The 16635-nt window shown below is 41.0% G+C and overlaps 1 protein-coding gene across 2 annotated transcripts in view; it reads left to right on the forward strand.

Annotated features, from left to right (window-relative positions):
• Positions 1-16635, forward strand: part of DENND4A (DENN domain containing 4A) — an 81975-nt gene that overhangs the window by 21881 nt on the left and 43459 nt on the right. For both annotated transcript variants that reach the window (XM_070953790.1, XM_070953791.1), the window contains exons 6-12: positions 1904-1970; positions 3062-3120; positions 5887-6031; positions 8460-8635; positions 11691-11791; positions 13044-13262; positions 15348-15493. In XM_070953790.1, the coding sequence (XP_070809891.1) occupies positions 1904-1970; positions 3062-3120; positions 5887-6031; positions 8460-8635; positions 11691-11791; positions 13044-13262; positions 15348-15493 (913 nt within the window). The remainder of the gene's footprint in view (positions 1-1903; positions 1971-3061; positions 3121-5886; positions 6032-8459; positions 8636-11690; positions 11792-13043; positions 13263-15347; positions 15494-16635) is intronic.

The raw sequence follows: 16635 nt of genomic DNA on the forward strand, positions 1-16635 counted from the left end.
TGTGCGGCCCTCCAGAGCTCCGCTTTCGCTGGCAGAGAAAATGGGGCCCGGGGAGCTGCGCGTGGCTCTCCCGAGTTCCGTTTTTGCTGGCAGAGGGACAGCGTGCAAGCTGTCCCTTTGCCAGCATGAAAGAAACATGCAAGAAGGGACAGGAAAGAAGAAAGGGAAAGACAAAGAAAAAGAAGGGAAGAGAGCAAGGAAAGAAAAATAAGGAAAGAGGGGAAGGAAGAAGAAAGAATGAAGAGGGAAGGAAAAAGAAGGAAGGAAGGAAAGGAAAAAAGGAAGGAAGGAAGGAAGGAGATTATAGTGAGAGTGAAGGTGGGTCTGAGGGAAGTCCTGCTTTACCACTTGGCCACCTCAGGTGCCCCCAACATGAATGATGTCAAGCTGGTCATGCCCCCCCCTCGAGGTCAAACACAACCCTGATGAGGCCCTCAATGAAATCGAGTTTGACACCCCTGCTCTAGGGATAGCTTTCATGGTAGCGGTGGGGAGACAGAACTCAACAATGATACGGTGACATCTCTGTTGGGGTTAGGAAAGGAAATATTTGGCTTTTTTGCCATTGCCTTTTAGAGTTTGGGGCCAAGCAGAGGTTTAATCCATCCATTTTATATTTAACTGCTGTTATAAAAAGCCAACATCTAGAAGCAAGATCTCGTGTGTGTATTTCAGCTGCAAATATTGACGGAATGCATACTGGTCATAGCCGAGTCCTCCTGTTTTTCTTTTCACGTGATCGATGATACTATAATGTGTTTGTGCAAACCGTTCAACCAAAATTCTTCAGAATACTTTTTATGACTCATCAAAAGTACACTGGGGATGTTTGTTCCCCAGTTTGTCTCCTCAGCTCTGCCTGCAACTGAGATCTTACTAAACTGGCCAGAGTCTAGTTTTCTGTATGATTCTGAGCCTAGATGATAGATAGATAGATAGATAGAGATGGATGATATGTAGAGATAGATGATAGATAGATGGATATAGATAGATAGATAGATAGAGATGGATGATATGTAGAGATAGATAGATAGATAGATAGATAGATAGATAGATAGATAGATAGATGAGATAGATGAGAGAGACATGATAGATAGATGAGAGAGACATGATAGATAGATGAGAGAGAGATAAGAGAGATGAGAGAGACAGAAGATAGATAGATGAGAGAGAGAGAGATGATAGATAGATAGATGAGAGATAGATAGATGAGAGACATGATAGATGAGAGAGAGATGAGAGAGAGAGATGATAGATGAGAGAGAGATGATAGGTGAGAGAGATGAGCGAGATGAGAGAGACAGAAGATAGATAGATGATAGATAGATAGATGATAGATAGATAGATAGATAGATGAGATAGATGAGAGAGACAGATGATAGATAGATAGATAGATAGATAGATAGATAGATAGATAGATGAGATAGATGAGAGATAGATGAGAGATAGATGAGAGACATGATAGATGAGAGATAGATGAGAGAGACAGATGAGAGAGAGATGAGAGAGATGAGAGAGACAGAAGATAGATGAGAGAGATAGATAGATGATAGATAGATAGATGAGATAGATGAGAGATAGAAGAGAGACAGATGAGAGACAGAAGATAGATAGATGAGAGATAGATAGATGAGAGATAGATAAAAGATAGATGAGAGATAGATATAGATAGATAGATAGATAGATAGATAGATAGATAGATAGATAGATCTCTTCTTAGTTTCAAATGGGTTTAATCTTCGCAAGCTATAAACCTGCACCTCTTTGCAAGCAATAAACCAAGACTCTGAAGAATATTCTCTTAGCTTGTTGAATATGATATCTTAAAAGTCTAGCATGCGTTCTATAAAAAAATGCTGATTTATTTATTTTCCTTAAGACAAAGTGATTATTCCCTCCTTAGGCATATTTCCCATTTTATGCACAAGGTTCCTTTTCCATCTCCACAAAGACCAAGGATTTTAGTTCAGGTAAGTGTAAATTTATTCCATTCTGTTCATACGTTTATTCAGATGACTAGGTTCCACTAAAATTTTAATTTTACTTTAATTCCACTTACTGATTTTAATTTGGTATTGTATTGTGATTTGTATTGAAGTTGTCATTTTGTAAGCCGCCTTGAGTCCCTAGGGAGAAAGGCGGCATATAAATCGCAATAAATAAATAAATAAATAAAAAATAAAAATAAAAGGCACTGTAAAAATGTTACAGACTTGGAACCACAAATTTGCTACTCAATGCTGGAAGTCATCAAGAAATGTGTATGAGTCACACTTTTTATGTTACAAGGCTGCTTATTTGTCAGATTATCTACTTTTTAAATATATCTAGGCCTGGGAGCAGCTGGTAAATGAAAATGATTGGCTTTTTCTCAATGTCATCATTATAAAACAAAGAGTATCAGATACTAATTTTTAAAAATCCCATTGTCTAGAAATTTGGCATGTTAAATCTGTCCACTGATAAATATTTCTGGATCACTTTTTGAAAAACAAACCCCAGACACATTTTGATATAGAATTCAATTCTATTTTCAAACTTTCTTGGATCCTACCCAAAAATATATACCTTTTTTTTGCTATTTTAAATCATTTCACAATTCAGTCTGATTGGTGGAAGCTTTCCCATTATGAAAATCAATTCTGTATTAAAGTTTAAAAGCTGCAATGAATGTGATGTGGGAGGTGAATTACAAAAAAGATATCTGGCAGTTTTTAAAATATTCAGCTTGCATATTTTTTCTGGGCACGCCCTGGGATTTTTTTGGGGGAAAGGACATCTGTAATAAATTATTTAACCAGTTTTATAGAATTTGCGAGCTAATAGAACAGCGCTTGAAGCTGCTTGAGATTCTGGAGTCAAATCATAATATCTATTTCACGTTAATATATCTTTATACTTTTTTTTTAACATTAGAGATCTGCATATTTAACCATTAAGTTTTTCAAGCCTACAGCAATGGTATTAATTCTGTGACAGCAATATGTTTTCTATACAAACAAATTGCTTTATATTTAAATCTTCAGGTAAATATAAAAACCATGCTTTTATTGTTTTATAGCTATCACCCCATGATAATCTGATTCTTAGTCAGCCCATATCATCACCTCTACCGCTGAGGCAAGTAAAATATATGTGTGTGTGTGTATATATTTGTGTGCTGTTATGTGAGGGATGAACAAACCAATTTAGAAATTAGTGAAGAAGACAACAATAAAAATGTATAAATATGTCAAGAAAGAAGAATTAATTTACTCTCTAACTCTGCGATGGCGAACCTATGGCACGCGTGCCACAGGTGGCATGCAGAGCCATATCTGTGGGCACACGAGTATTGCCCTAGCTCAGCTCCAGTGCGCATGTGCGCGCTGGCCAGCTGATTTTTGGGCCTACCGGAAGTCGAGAAACGGGCTGTTTCCGGCCTCTGGAGGGGCTCCGGGAGGGGGGGCGTTTTTATATTCCCCAGGCTCCAAGAAAGGCTCTGGAGCTTGGGGAGGGCAAAAAACGGGGCCTACTGGGCCCACCGTGCCATTGTATGCCAAAAGTGGGGGTCGCGCGGAGGGGTTCGCGTGGGGCATATTGAATTATGGGTGTGGGCATGTGCACACACAACCCTCCCATGCGACCCCCGCTTTTGGCACGCGACGGCAAAAAGGTTAGCCATCACTGCTCTAACTCTTAAAGGTTGCGATGAGGCAAACAAGACAGAAAAATAATATCTATAAAAATTACCCATTTAAAAGCAGAAACTTTACACTACAGAGTTTCCTTTCAGTTGCATCTGGATTTATCTTGCTTTTCTTTTCCTGCTTATTCAGGCAGATTAGTCCTCAACCTACGACCACAGTCAGCCCAACATTTCCATTGCTAAGTGAGACAGTTTTGTTAAGTGAGTTTCGCCTCAGTTTACGACCTTTCTTGCCACCGTTGTTAAATTGAATCACTGCAGTTGTTAAGTCAGTCACACGGTTGTTAAGTGAATCTGGCTTCCCCGTTGACTACTATACTTGTCAGAAAGTCACAAAAGGTGATCACATGACCCCAGGACACTGCGATCATCATAAATACATGTCAGTCGCCATGTTTATTTTGATCACGTGACAGTGGGAATACTGCAACAGTCGTAATTGTCCTACAGGTAGTCCTTGACTTAACAATCATTCATTTAGTGACCGTTGAAAGTTACAGCAGCCCTGAACAAAGTGACACGATCGTTTTTGACATTTAGGACCGTTGCAACCATGATCAAAATTCAGTCCCGTGATCAAAATTCAGATGCTTGGCAACCGGTTCCTATTTATGACGATTGCAGTCATGCGATCCCCTTTTGCGACCTTCCGACAAGCCAAGTCAATGGGGAACCCAGATTCACTTAACAGCTACATTACTCACTTAACAACTGCAGTGATTCACTTAACAACTGTTGGAAGAAAGGTTGTAAAATGGGGCAAAGTTCAATTAAAGTCTCACCAAGCAACAGAAATTTTGGGCTCAATTGTTGTAAGTCAAGGACTTTGTTGTTGTTAGTTGTGAAGTTGTGTCCGACCCATCGCGACCCCATGGACAACGTTCCTCCAGGCCTTCCTGACCTCTACCATCCTCTGGAGTCCATTTAAACTCACGCCAACTGCTTCAGTGACTCCATCCAGCCACCTCGTTCTCTGCCGTCCCCTTCTTCTTTTGCCCTCAATCTTTCCCAGCATTAGGCTCTTCTCTAGGGAGTCCTTCCTGCTCATTAGGTGGCCAAAGTATTTGAGTTTCATCTTCAGGATCTGGCCTTCTAAAGAGCAGTCAGGGTTGATCTCCTCCAAGGCAGGGGTGAAATGCTCCGGGTTCGGACCGGATCACTCGATCCGGTAGCGATGGCGGTGGGTGGTTCAGAGAACCGGTAGCAAAAATCCCTGCTGAGAGATACCTCTCTGCCAATCAGGCAACTCAGCTGGGATCGTCAGAGAGGTATTTTTTAAAAAGCCTCTCTGACAATCCCAGCTCAGTTGCCTGATTGGCAGAGGCTTTTCAAAGCATTAGAAAAAATGCTTTGAAAAGTTAAAAAAAAAAAAAATTGGGCACGCCCACCAAGCCAGCCCACAGAACCGGTAATAACAAATTTTACATTTCACCCCTGCTCCAAGGACTATATGATCCTTACTTCATTGCAGTGTTTCCCAACATTGGCCATTTCCAGAGGTAGGGACTTCAATTGTCAGTGGAATTCTGGGAACTGAAGTCCACCATCCCAAAATGGCCAACGATGGGAAACGCTGCTTTTATCGTTTCCGGTTTGTTTCATTTAGTGGTAGATTACTCAGAGCTGTAAGATTGGGGCAGTTGACAGATGTATTAAGAAAGCAAATAAATAAATAAACGTTATGAAAAACAGTTTCCGGTTTGTGGTTTTTCTCTAGGCGAGGAGGTCAAACGCACTAAAAATGGGAAGTGTCACTTTCCAGTCAAGCTGAGGAAACCAGTCTAAGCTAGATGACAATTTGTTCTTGGTTTGTGAACCCTAAAGTTATTGAAAGCAGGGAAGAATGAAACCAGGTTCAGAGAGTGTGAGAAGGGTTCCATGTCTGGTTTGTTTGATCTCGAATGACTTGTTTGCAGTGAACTAAGTCCGTTTCTCGCTGTACTGTGTGCACATGTTAATTTACAAACTCCACTCCGCAACTTTATTTAAAAGTTAATGGAGCGCCAAATGGAAAACTGCTTTTTAATCTATTCTGTGCTGTGTAATTTTAGTGTTACTCAGACTAGTAATTGAATACCCTTATGCTGAGTCATTCGATGCTGGGCTAACTCTGGGGAGAAACGTGGTTCAATTCCTGGAGAAAAAAAGATGCCGTTTGTAAAATCTATTCCTGTTCCTTTTTTTATTATTATTAGTAGCGGAGGGAAGTTTTCTGCTCTTCTGCAGAATCTGGGACCTGAGAATGCTGTAAATCTCCTCGTCTTCGCGGTGACTGAACATAAAATCCTCATCCACTCTTTACGCCCTTCGGTCCTCACCAGCGTAACTGAAGCCCTGGTCTCTGTAAGTTGTGAGAATTTCTCAAACAAGTATTTTCAAATTAAGATAAATGGAAAACACCCCCCACCCCCCACCCCCCACCCCCAGCTAACTGACTGTAAAATATCTTTTAAAGCTCAGGGCCCTAAAAATAATTATTACAATTTGTAACAGGTAGTCCTTGACCTGCAAGCATTTGTTTAGTGACTGTTTGAAGTTACAAGGGCACTGGAAAAAAAAAAAGTTTTCACACTTACAATTGTTTCAGCCTCCTCATGTTCACATGATCAAAATCAGGCCCCCGATTCATATTTATGATGGTTGCAATGTTCCAGTATCACCTGATCTCCTTTTGCGACATTCTCACAAGCGTGGGGTAAGCCAGATTCATTTAAAAAAAAACCACACGATTGACTTACCAATTACAGTAATACACTTTAAAACTGTGGCAAAAAGGTTGTAAAATGACACACAGCCCCCTTACAACTGCCTCGCTTAGCAGTGGAAATTTTGGTCGTAGCTCCAGGACTACCTGTTCTATTTTATTTAAATTTAAAATGGGCTACAGTGGATGTGGGCATATAAATCAAATTAAAAAAAAAATAGAAGGGATTTGTGGATCTGGTAACGATGAATGATTGTGTGAACTAGGCATGTCTAGTCTAAGGACTGGGGGGGCGATATGATAGCAGATTCCAATATTTGAGGGGCTGACACAAAGAAGAGGAGGAGGACAACCTATTCTCCAAAGCACCAGAGGGCAGGACAGGAAGCAAAAGATGGAAGATTAAAGAGAGATCCAACTTAGAAGTAAGGAGAAATTTCCTGATGGTGAGAACAATTAAACAGTGGAACGACTTGCCACCTGAAGTTGTGGGTGCTCCCTCACTGGAGGCTTTTCAAAAGAGACTGGACAGCCATTTATCCGGAATTGTATAGGGTCTCCTACTTGATCAGGGGGCTGGACCAGAAGACCTCCAAGGTTCCTTCCAACTCTATCATTCTGATGTTGTGGTTCTGATGGGGCTTTGCTCCCTTGTCTAGGATCCACAGCCGTTTGCAAAATTTTTCAGCTCGTGGATTTTAGAGTGTTTTGCTCAATACCAGCTGCAGATCAAACTGAGCAGGAGGTTCGAACCCCATTTGTGGAGTGGGTAGGAAGGCCAGTTGTTGTTCAAAGAAATGAAGTCAAAAATTCCACTGAGCTAGCACAAGCCCCTCCTGCCCTCCACTTCACGCTGAGTGTCATGTTTTAAACATTTTGTTTGTTCTGCTTTCACCTCCTGAGGATGTTTGTACAGATGGCTGCGGAGCCGTATTATTCATCTCGTTCAGATCATTAGCACAGTGCTTGTCAAAGGTTCTCCATTTCGTACAAATTAACAGAGATAAATAAAACATCCTTTGTTGATGGAAAAGGCAGGTATAAATCTAATATATCAATCAATAATCATGGGTTGTTATTATTAATACTGTTATTTCAAGCTGTTTATTGATGAGAACTTCCCAATTGTATCTATCCATTGGCCTAAATTAATATTTTAAAAGAAAGAAATGGCTACTTTCCATAATGATGTACCAGTATTGAAAGTAGAACATGGTTGGTGAATGTTCCCTTTTCTTCAGAGGTAGACAGCCTTTCCTTTGTCAAGAAACAACTTTTTTCCAGGTATAATATGCTAGTCCTCATGAAGGGTTGAGCAGAATCAGACAGATTCTGCTTTATTTCGGTCATGGACCAAGAAATACAATCAATAAAACGAGTAACTCAAGACTATCTCCTAATAACAAGAATGTAGAGATACTTTGAGATGCTTGTAGTCCGAGACCCTCTTTTTCTTCAGCAGAACATCCCAAAGGTGCTTTTTCAAAAGGCCACTGGACTTTGTTTTTCTTTGAAGACCTTTCACTTCTCATTCAAGAAGCTTCTTCTGTTCTGACTGAAGGTCAGGTCAGAACTGAAGAAGCTTCTTGGAAGAGAAGTGAAACATCTTCATGGAAAAACTAAGAAAGTCTGATTCCCTTTTGAAAAAGCACCTTTGGGGCAACCATGACTTGGATGACTGAGAATCTCCATAGACATTGATTAGAACAGGGGTCTCCAACCTTGGCCACTTTAAGCCTTGGAGGACTTCAACTCCCAGAATTAACCTTGGTAACTGGCAGACTCCAGCCTTGGTAACTGGTGGACTTCAACTCTTAGAATTCCCCAGCCAGATTTGCTGGCTGGGGAATTCTGGGAGTTGAAGTCCTCCAGGCTCAAAGTGGCCAAGGTTGGAGACCTCTGAATTAGAACATGTTCTTTTGGGAACACAGAGCTCTTGCTCGGGATCTAAATGATCTCTTTGGATGGGTTGAAATGAGTTCAAGAGTTACTAGGTTGTCCACCCTGTTTTCCTTGAAGCACATTTGGCTATCTGCATTCAACATGTTTGTTCTTCTCTTTTGAAAGATGATATTTCCTTTCCACTGGCCGTGCCCGTACATTCCTCTCTGCCCTCTAGCCCTGGCTGATGTCCTGAGTGCACCGTGTCCATTCATAGTGGGAATTGATTCCAGATATTTCGATCTTTATGACCCTCCACCAGATGTTAGCTGTGTTGACCTAGATACAAACACCATTTCACAGTAAGTATTTGGAGAGCTTTGTTTGCTTGGCTTGCTTTTTTGATAAGACGCAATTCAGGGGGCAGACTTTTAAATTAATTTTCCTAGGTTTGCTAAATTATTTATCAGTGGAGGGAATTGAGGGTCCGTTCATATTTTTGCACGTATGTCCCTTGTTTACTCAGCAGTGGGAAAACGTACAGTGGAATCTGTAAATTGATTCCACTAAAAAGCATTGTTTTGAAAATTAGCATTTAATCCTTGGATATTAGATCTCTTTCACAGAGGCAAATTGCATTTAGTAAATATAATTATTTAGCATGTGCTTGTAATCCATTGCATGTTGTTGCAATAACCTTGTAAAATAAACTGGCATTAGCTTTAAACTGGGAAGCGAGATTAAGAGAATAATTGGCCCTTTACCTAATAAGTTCCATGCTGAACTAGAATCAGAGGATAAATGTTCGTGTAAGGACTATTATCTGTTTGTTTTCTTTTATTGCCTTGCTTTACAGGAACAGTGTATTAGTGAATGACAAAGACATATTCGTTGCCTCAGCAATTTGTTTTTGCCAGTCCGTGTACCAATTAATCTTTTAAACGCTTAGCAGATAGTCTTTCATTATTCTTAGTACTTCGGAAAAAGCTTTATTACCACAAAAAGTTGAAATCCTTGGGGTGAAAGAATATTTCTTAAAATGAAACACAACTTGATGATCTAGATTTAAGCAGCTCCAGCAAAAGGAAAAATTGCAGGGGAAAATGTTTCTGTAAAGTGAAGGAAATTATCTTCATGAACAAATTCCAATTTATTCATAGTTTAACTGCTTCTGAACTTGGAAATCTGTTTTGTGTATGGTTACACTTGGTATTCGTGCTTACTCTTGGTACAGTACATCTAGTCCTCATTTAATGACCCTAATTGGGACTCGAAAATCCATTGTTAAGCATCAAGGTTGTAAGTGGAAAAGCCATCTGACCATGCCACTTAGGCAGGATGTCATTGTTAACAAGGACTATGCAGATCGTTAAACGAGGACCTCATGTGATGGTGACTCCCGATTTCCTGCAGGTTTCCCCATTGACTTTGCTTGTGGGATACTAGCGGGGAAGGTTGAAGATCATGGTCATGTACTGGTAAAACCACAATATCACTGGAACGGCATTTTCCTATCGTTTGTAGCCTTTTAGGGTGGGGATGGACAGGTTGGGCTTTAGTAGGAAGCTATAACCAACTCTTAAAAATGCCCCAAACACACCTAAAGGTAAAGGTTCCCCTCGCACATATGTGCTAGTCATTCCCAACTCTAGGGGCGGTGCTCATCTCTGTTTCAAAGCCGAAGAGCCAGCGCTATCCGAAGACATCTCCGTGGTCATGTGGCCAGCATGACTCAATGCCAAAGGCGCACGGAACGCTGTTCCCTTCCCACCAAAGATGGTCCCTATTTTTCTACTTGCATTTTTTACGTGCTTTCGAACTGCTAGAAAACACACTAAAACACACCTAGAAGACCTAAAATTTGAGCATTTTGCCATTGAATGACAGAGCTAGAGAATTTCAAATAGGGTGTTGCAATACCCCATGAATTGTCGCTCAACTAAAGAATCTGTCATTTGCACCACGCAATAGTCACGTGCTCCAGGAAAACTGAACTTCCTTTTATGAATCTGCCAAGCCAACAAGCAAATTTTTCTGCAGGAGCTGAGAATATAAATATCTTCACCCAGAAAGTGCATGCATCCAGGAAGGAAAAGAATAAATATTCATATTTGGTTCTTCTGTTTATATTTGCTGGGTCATACTGGGTTGGGAGGGAACCTTCCTGCTGCAATTTGTCATCCCGTCTACATTGCCATTGGAAAATTAATTGGTGAAATAATGATGCCAGGAAAGGAAAAGCAGAATCATCTCAAACTACGAGATAGGCAGCAAATAAATTTAATAATAATAATTTAACAATAACCGCTCTGACTCTTCATTCCCTGCTTACCTCTGAAGCACCAGGTTTTTCTCCCAACCAGCCCTACCTGCGGCACAAATTAGGTCCCCTTCTAGATTATAGAAATGATTCTTTGCAGATAAGAAGGCAGAATTGTATCATACAGGTAGTCCAGAAGTGGGTTTCAGGTTCTGACCAGTTCTGGAGAACCAGTAATGGAAATTTTGAGTAGTTCGGAGAACTGGTAGTAAAAATTCTGACTGGCCCCACCCCCACCTATTCTCTGCCTCCCAAGTCTCAGCTGATCAGGAGGAAATGAAGATTTTGCAGTAACCTTCCCCTGGATTGGGGAGGGAATGGAGATTTTACAGTATCCTTCTCCTGCCATGCCCACCAAGCCATGCCACGTCCACCAATCCACACCCACAGAACCGGTAGAAAAATTTTTTGAAACCCACCACTGAGGTAGTCCTCAACTTAGGACCCCAGTTGAGCCCAGCATTTCTGTTACTAAGCAAGACGGTCTTAAAGTGTCTTTTTTTCGGTGCTGTTGAAACTTCAGATGGTTACTAAACAAATAGTTGTAAGTCAAAGACGAAAGGTATAGATTTCAGGAATCAAATAACGATGACACATTTATACATTTAATAAATAAAATAATAAGCAAAACATGTTTCCTGTCTGGGCAGGGGGTTAGACTAGAAGACCTCGGTGGTACCTTCCAGTTTTATGATTTTATGATTCCTTGAAATTCTGTTTCAAGATTCCCATTCCACTGAATTAAGTTCAGCTGACAATACTGAAGCAGAAATCACTTCTGGGAATTCGGATGCTCAGATTTGACCAAATATTTGAGTCAATATTTGGTCTCAATGAATAGTAATAGCATTTAGACTTATATACCGCTTCACAGTGCTTTACAGCGATTTACAGAGTGAGCATCTTGCTCCCAACAATCTGGCTCCTCGTTTTACCAACCTCAGAAGGATGGAAGGCTGAGTCAACCTTGAGCCTGATGAGAATCGAACTGCCGAACTGTTGGCAGCCAGCAGTCAGCAGAAGTAGCCTGCAGTACAGCCTTCTAACCACTGCGCCACTCCGGCTCTTAATCCCTAACATTTCCCTTTGCATTCCAGGCCAGGAGATAAGCGAACGATCGCATGGAAGATCTTGCCGAAGAAGTCTTGTAAGAAACTGATGAACACTCTAAATCACTTGTATCAGCAGCTGGCAGCATGTAAGTGGAGGAGGGCCCACTTCTGTGATTGTGGTTGTGGTACACTATGATAGTGAAACCCTTTTTCATATGAAGGAGGAGCAGAGGGAAATTAGATTCAGGTTATACAGAGGGAAATTTGTGCTCTGGGGAAGTAGCACTAAGGAACCCAGCCAGGGGTGAAATGCTACCGGTTTGGACCGGTTCACCCAAACCGGTAGTAAAAAGTGCTACCGGTTTGGGCGAACCTGTATTTCCAACGATCAGCTGTGCCGCGCGATTTATATTTGCTAGAAAGCAGGAAATCCTGCTTTAGCGAATCTAAATTGCGCGGCACAGCTGTTCCCCCGCCCACCTGCTGTTCTACTTACCTTTGCAGACCCAGAAGAGGCTTCCTTTTTCAGCACTGCACGGTAGCGCCTGCGGTGTGCAGGTGTGCATTTGATGTGCACTGCGCATGCACGCGCAAAGCAAACTGGTAGCAAAGCAAACTGGTAGCAAAGCAAACTGGTAGCAGACTTCAGAGCATTTCATCCCTAGACCCAGCACTTCCTTTGCATGATGTGCCACTTCCTTTGAAACCCTTGGTGAGGTTAAAAAAAAAGCAACCCTTCTTTTATTTAAATTCTCAGAGCAATGTTTCTCAACCTTGCCAACTCTTTTTTTTTCCATTTGAGTTTTATTGGGTTTTAACAATTAAACAATTCTTATTCAACTCTTGTGCATGACTGTGACTATTTATATATCACACTAATATTCTCCTATACCAGTGATGGCTAACCTTTTTACCATCGTGTGCCAAAAGCGGGGGGGAGCACAGTGGGGTCACATGCAAGTGTGCCCACATCCATAATTCTATGCACCCCGCCCCCCCATGCTCCCCCCGCTTTTGGCATGTGATGACACGGTGGGCTCGGTAGGCCCGTTTTTTGCTCTAGGAGCCTGGGGAGGGCAAAAACGACCTTCCCACCCCCCAGAGGCCCTCTGGAGGCTGGAAACAGTGTGTTTCCTGACTTCTGGTGGGCCCAGAAGGCCCGAAAATCAGCTGGCTGGCGCACACATGCGTGCTGGAGCTGAGCTCGCGTGCCCAGCAATATGACTCCGCGTGCCACCTGTGGCACCATTGCCATAGGTTTGCCATCACGGGTATAGGGTCTCCTGCTGGAACAGGGGATAGGACATGAAGACCTCTAAAGCCCCTTCCACCTCCGCCATTCTATAAATATAACCATTTTTTGACATTTCTATTTTTTTTTTTTTTTTAAATCCACAGTGCAGCAAAGACCCCGAGACGATGCTTTAATGGAGCTGGCTATGAATGACTACGATTTTCATTCAGGCTCGAAGCTGCATCTGATCGATGTAGAAATTCAAGAGGCGTTTCTCACTTTTATGGCTTCGATCCTAAAAGGTTACAGGTCCTACCTGAGGCCTATTACGCAAGCCCCTTCGGAAACGGCAACCGATGCGAGCTCCCTTTTTGAACTGCAAGGTAAACCAGAGCCTCTTGTGTTCGTAGCGTGTAAGTTGGCTAGAGAACTTAAACTGGTGCATATTAAGCTATATAAATATTCAAAAATAATTACTGTGACTTGCAGAGATTGTGTCTATCACGATGGGAAGACTTTGGTTGGTGAGCTGTGTGCCTAGCCTCTAAATCAAATTCTCAACCTTGGCAACTTTTAAGATGGGTGGACTTCAACTCCCAGAATTCCCCAGACATCTATCTAGCCAGCTGGCTGGGGAATTCTGGGAATTGAAGTCCACAAATCTTAAAAAGTTCCCCAGGTTGAGAAACACTGGTGTAGAGGCTGGGTTGAAATAGAAAGCATGAATTAGGGGCATTTTGTGGAGGTCTGTGGCATCAGCAGTTGTGGATCAAAACTCTGCCCCTTTATAATGTGTGTTATACATATGCAAAAAGGGGGTGGGACTTGGATTTTCCAGTCACACCCACCATTTTCTATTGACCACTCCCCCCAATATGATCAAAGCATCCAGCTAAAATCAAATTGCTTCTCTTGAAGTCTCTGAATTGCTTCTGATCTTGGCACTCCAAGTCTATGTATAATTTGCTGGTTGATAAATTTGGTTAATTCTAGTATTAAGTAGCAGTTGTACGTGACAGACCTAAATATCCTATATTTGTCGAGTTTTTAGTTGTTTTTATGTTGTTTTCTCTAGTTTTCTATGCCTCTCAAGAGTCCACTGAAGTTGGCTGGCCAATAAATTTAAATAAATACATAAATAACGCCACCCAAATTTTAGATTACAAAGTAAAACGTTTTCCTCATTAGAATAGTGCAGAGGCAATTTTCAAAATAAACCAGACAAACATTTTGGCCAAAGTTTCATTGACATTAGAAACCTCATTAAAACAAAATGGGTTTAAATCTCTCATGTGAAAATGCCAATAACATCCAGTACGTTCCTTATGAAAGTATACTCTATTTATTTATTGCTGGTCATTGATAGTCAATCAGTTACCTTATTGATTGATTTATTTGATATGTACTCCAGTTGTCAACCAGCTACAAGGAGCTCTTCAGTGCCCTGGTTTCCCTGTAAATTCCTGGATTGTTAAATCCCAGTTTACTGAAACAAAACCACCATCAGATGTGATGTTAACAGTAACAAGCTATAGATGAAACAAGAAAACATGATTTAAAACTATCAGGATTAACATGCTGATAATGAAGGCAAGGGAGCAGTCCATGATTCAGCCCTAATACTCAATTTGCAAATTACAATTTAGTATACTAGAAACATGTATCCAAAATGGATTATTGTGAATTTGTCAATATTTACATATTTTGCTCATTTTATCTCCCTCCCTCTCTCCTCCCTCCTCTCTACCTACCTACTTACCTACCTACCTACCTATCTACCATGTTTCCCCGAAAATAAGACCCTGTCTTATTTTTTTTGAACCCCGAAATAAGCGCTTGGCCTTATTTTTGGGAAGGTCTTATTATTTTGGGTCGCATGTAGGAAATCAGAGGAAATGGCGGGGACTGGCTCCACATGCGGTTAAATATTTTCAGGGAGGGCTTATTATCAGGGGTTGTCTTATTTTAGGAGAAACAGGGTATCTATCTATCTATCTATCTATCTATCTATCTATCTATCTATCTATCTATCTATCAAATTTATATGGCCACCCATCTTGCAAAATAAGTGACTCTGGGTGCTTGTATAACACAAAACCCAGACACACCCACCCACCCAGACAGACAAAGACACATAGATCAAAACATATGTGGCTTAGTGAGAGTATGAATTAATTGGTTGTGTTTAATTTCATTTCTTCCTTTGTTCGTGGAGTTTAAGAGTTTAAGAGTTTATTAGATTTCTATACCACCCTTCTCCCAAAGGACTCAGGGCGGTGTACAGCCATATTAAAACACACAGATTTATAAAATTTAAAACCAATTAAAATCGAATATAAAATTTGGCCGCGAATTAAAACATACATACATTTTAAAAATTCATACTAGGCCAGTCCTAGTATGGAGTAGTTGCTCCTTGTTTTTCTGCTAGTGGGATCTACAACATCATTTTTTTTTTAATCTTACAGGATTCTTGAAAAGCCGTGATCGTTCACATCAAAAGTTTTATACTATGATGACTAAAACCCAGATGTTCATTCGCTTCATTGAAGACTGCTCTTTTGTTAGTGATAAAGATGCAAGCCTTGCATTTTTTGATGACTGTGTAAATAAAGTAAGTGTGCTTGGACATCACACCCTATTTGACTATTGACTTGTTGCTCCAAGGACTTTTGGCCACTCACTACACTATAGAGGGACTCCCACCTCTAACTGGCTACAGTTGCCGAAGTGTCTAGCAAGAAAAACACATTGGTTAAAGAAGGAATAATGTGATTTACAACCCCTTTTCTTCTATTCGTTAATTGGCTTGAAAGGTATGACTGTTTTCTTATTTTCACTGAGCTAGCAGGGAGAAGATGTCCATACTAGCTTCTAGAGGGTTCTTGACCCTTTCCTTTTGTTCTCCCCCACTTCAATGAATTATCCAGCTGGTCTAGGAGAGGACATTCCTCATCTTACCCAATCTGGGCATGTCTGCTAGGGATATAGGGAGATAATACCCAAACATCTGGAGGACGCCAGGCAGAGGAAGGTTGCCTTGACGCAAGATGCAAGGAAATAACAAAACTCTCTTGAACTCAGAGCAGTCTAGACGATTGGGTTGGGTAACAGAAAGATGATTAGTTCTCAACTCCTAGTTGTAAGCTCTTCGGTGAAAGAAACATAGAACATAGAATATCAGAATTGGAAGAGACATTGAAGGTCTTCTAGTCTAAAGCTAGAGACCCTGTATCATTTCAGACAGGTGGCTGTCCAGTCTCTTCTTAAAAGCCTCCAGTGATGGAGCACTCACAACTTCTAGAGTCAAGCTGTTCCACTGGTTGATTGTTCTCACTGTCAGGAAGTTTCTCCTTAGTTCTAAGTTGGATTTATCTTTGATTAGCTTCCACCCGTTGTTTTTATCTTGCCTTTGGATGCTTTGTAACATAGCTTGACTCCCTGTTCTTTGTCACAGCCTTGCAAATACTGGAACACTGCTATCATATCCTACCTTTTTCACTAAACTAGCTTTACCCAATTCCCAACAGCGTCCCACAGTCACATGACCACGATTTATGACGTTTTTGCGTGAAACGGTGCTTACTTCTGGTTTTCAGAAAGAACACCTCATAACAAACAATGGGTTTGCTTAATAACCATGGTGTTCACTTAACAAGTGTGGATTCACCTATATGACCATGGTGATTTGCTTAACCACAACAACCAAAAATGCCAGAACTTACAGGGACATCATACTTTATGATGATGTCACTT

This window comes from Pituophis catenifer, unplaced genomic scaffold (genome assembly GCF_029215685.1).
Source record: "Pituophis catenifer annectens isolate HBS135680 unplaced genomic scaffold, rPitCat1.0.hap2 SCAF_14, whole genome shotgun sequence".
NCBI lineage: Eukaryota > Metazoa > Chordata > Lepidosauria > Squamata > Colubridae > Pituophis > Pituophis catenifer.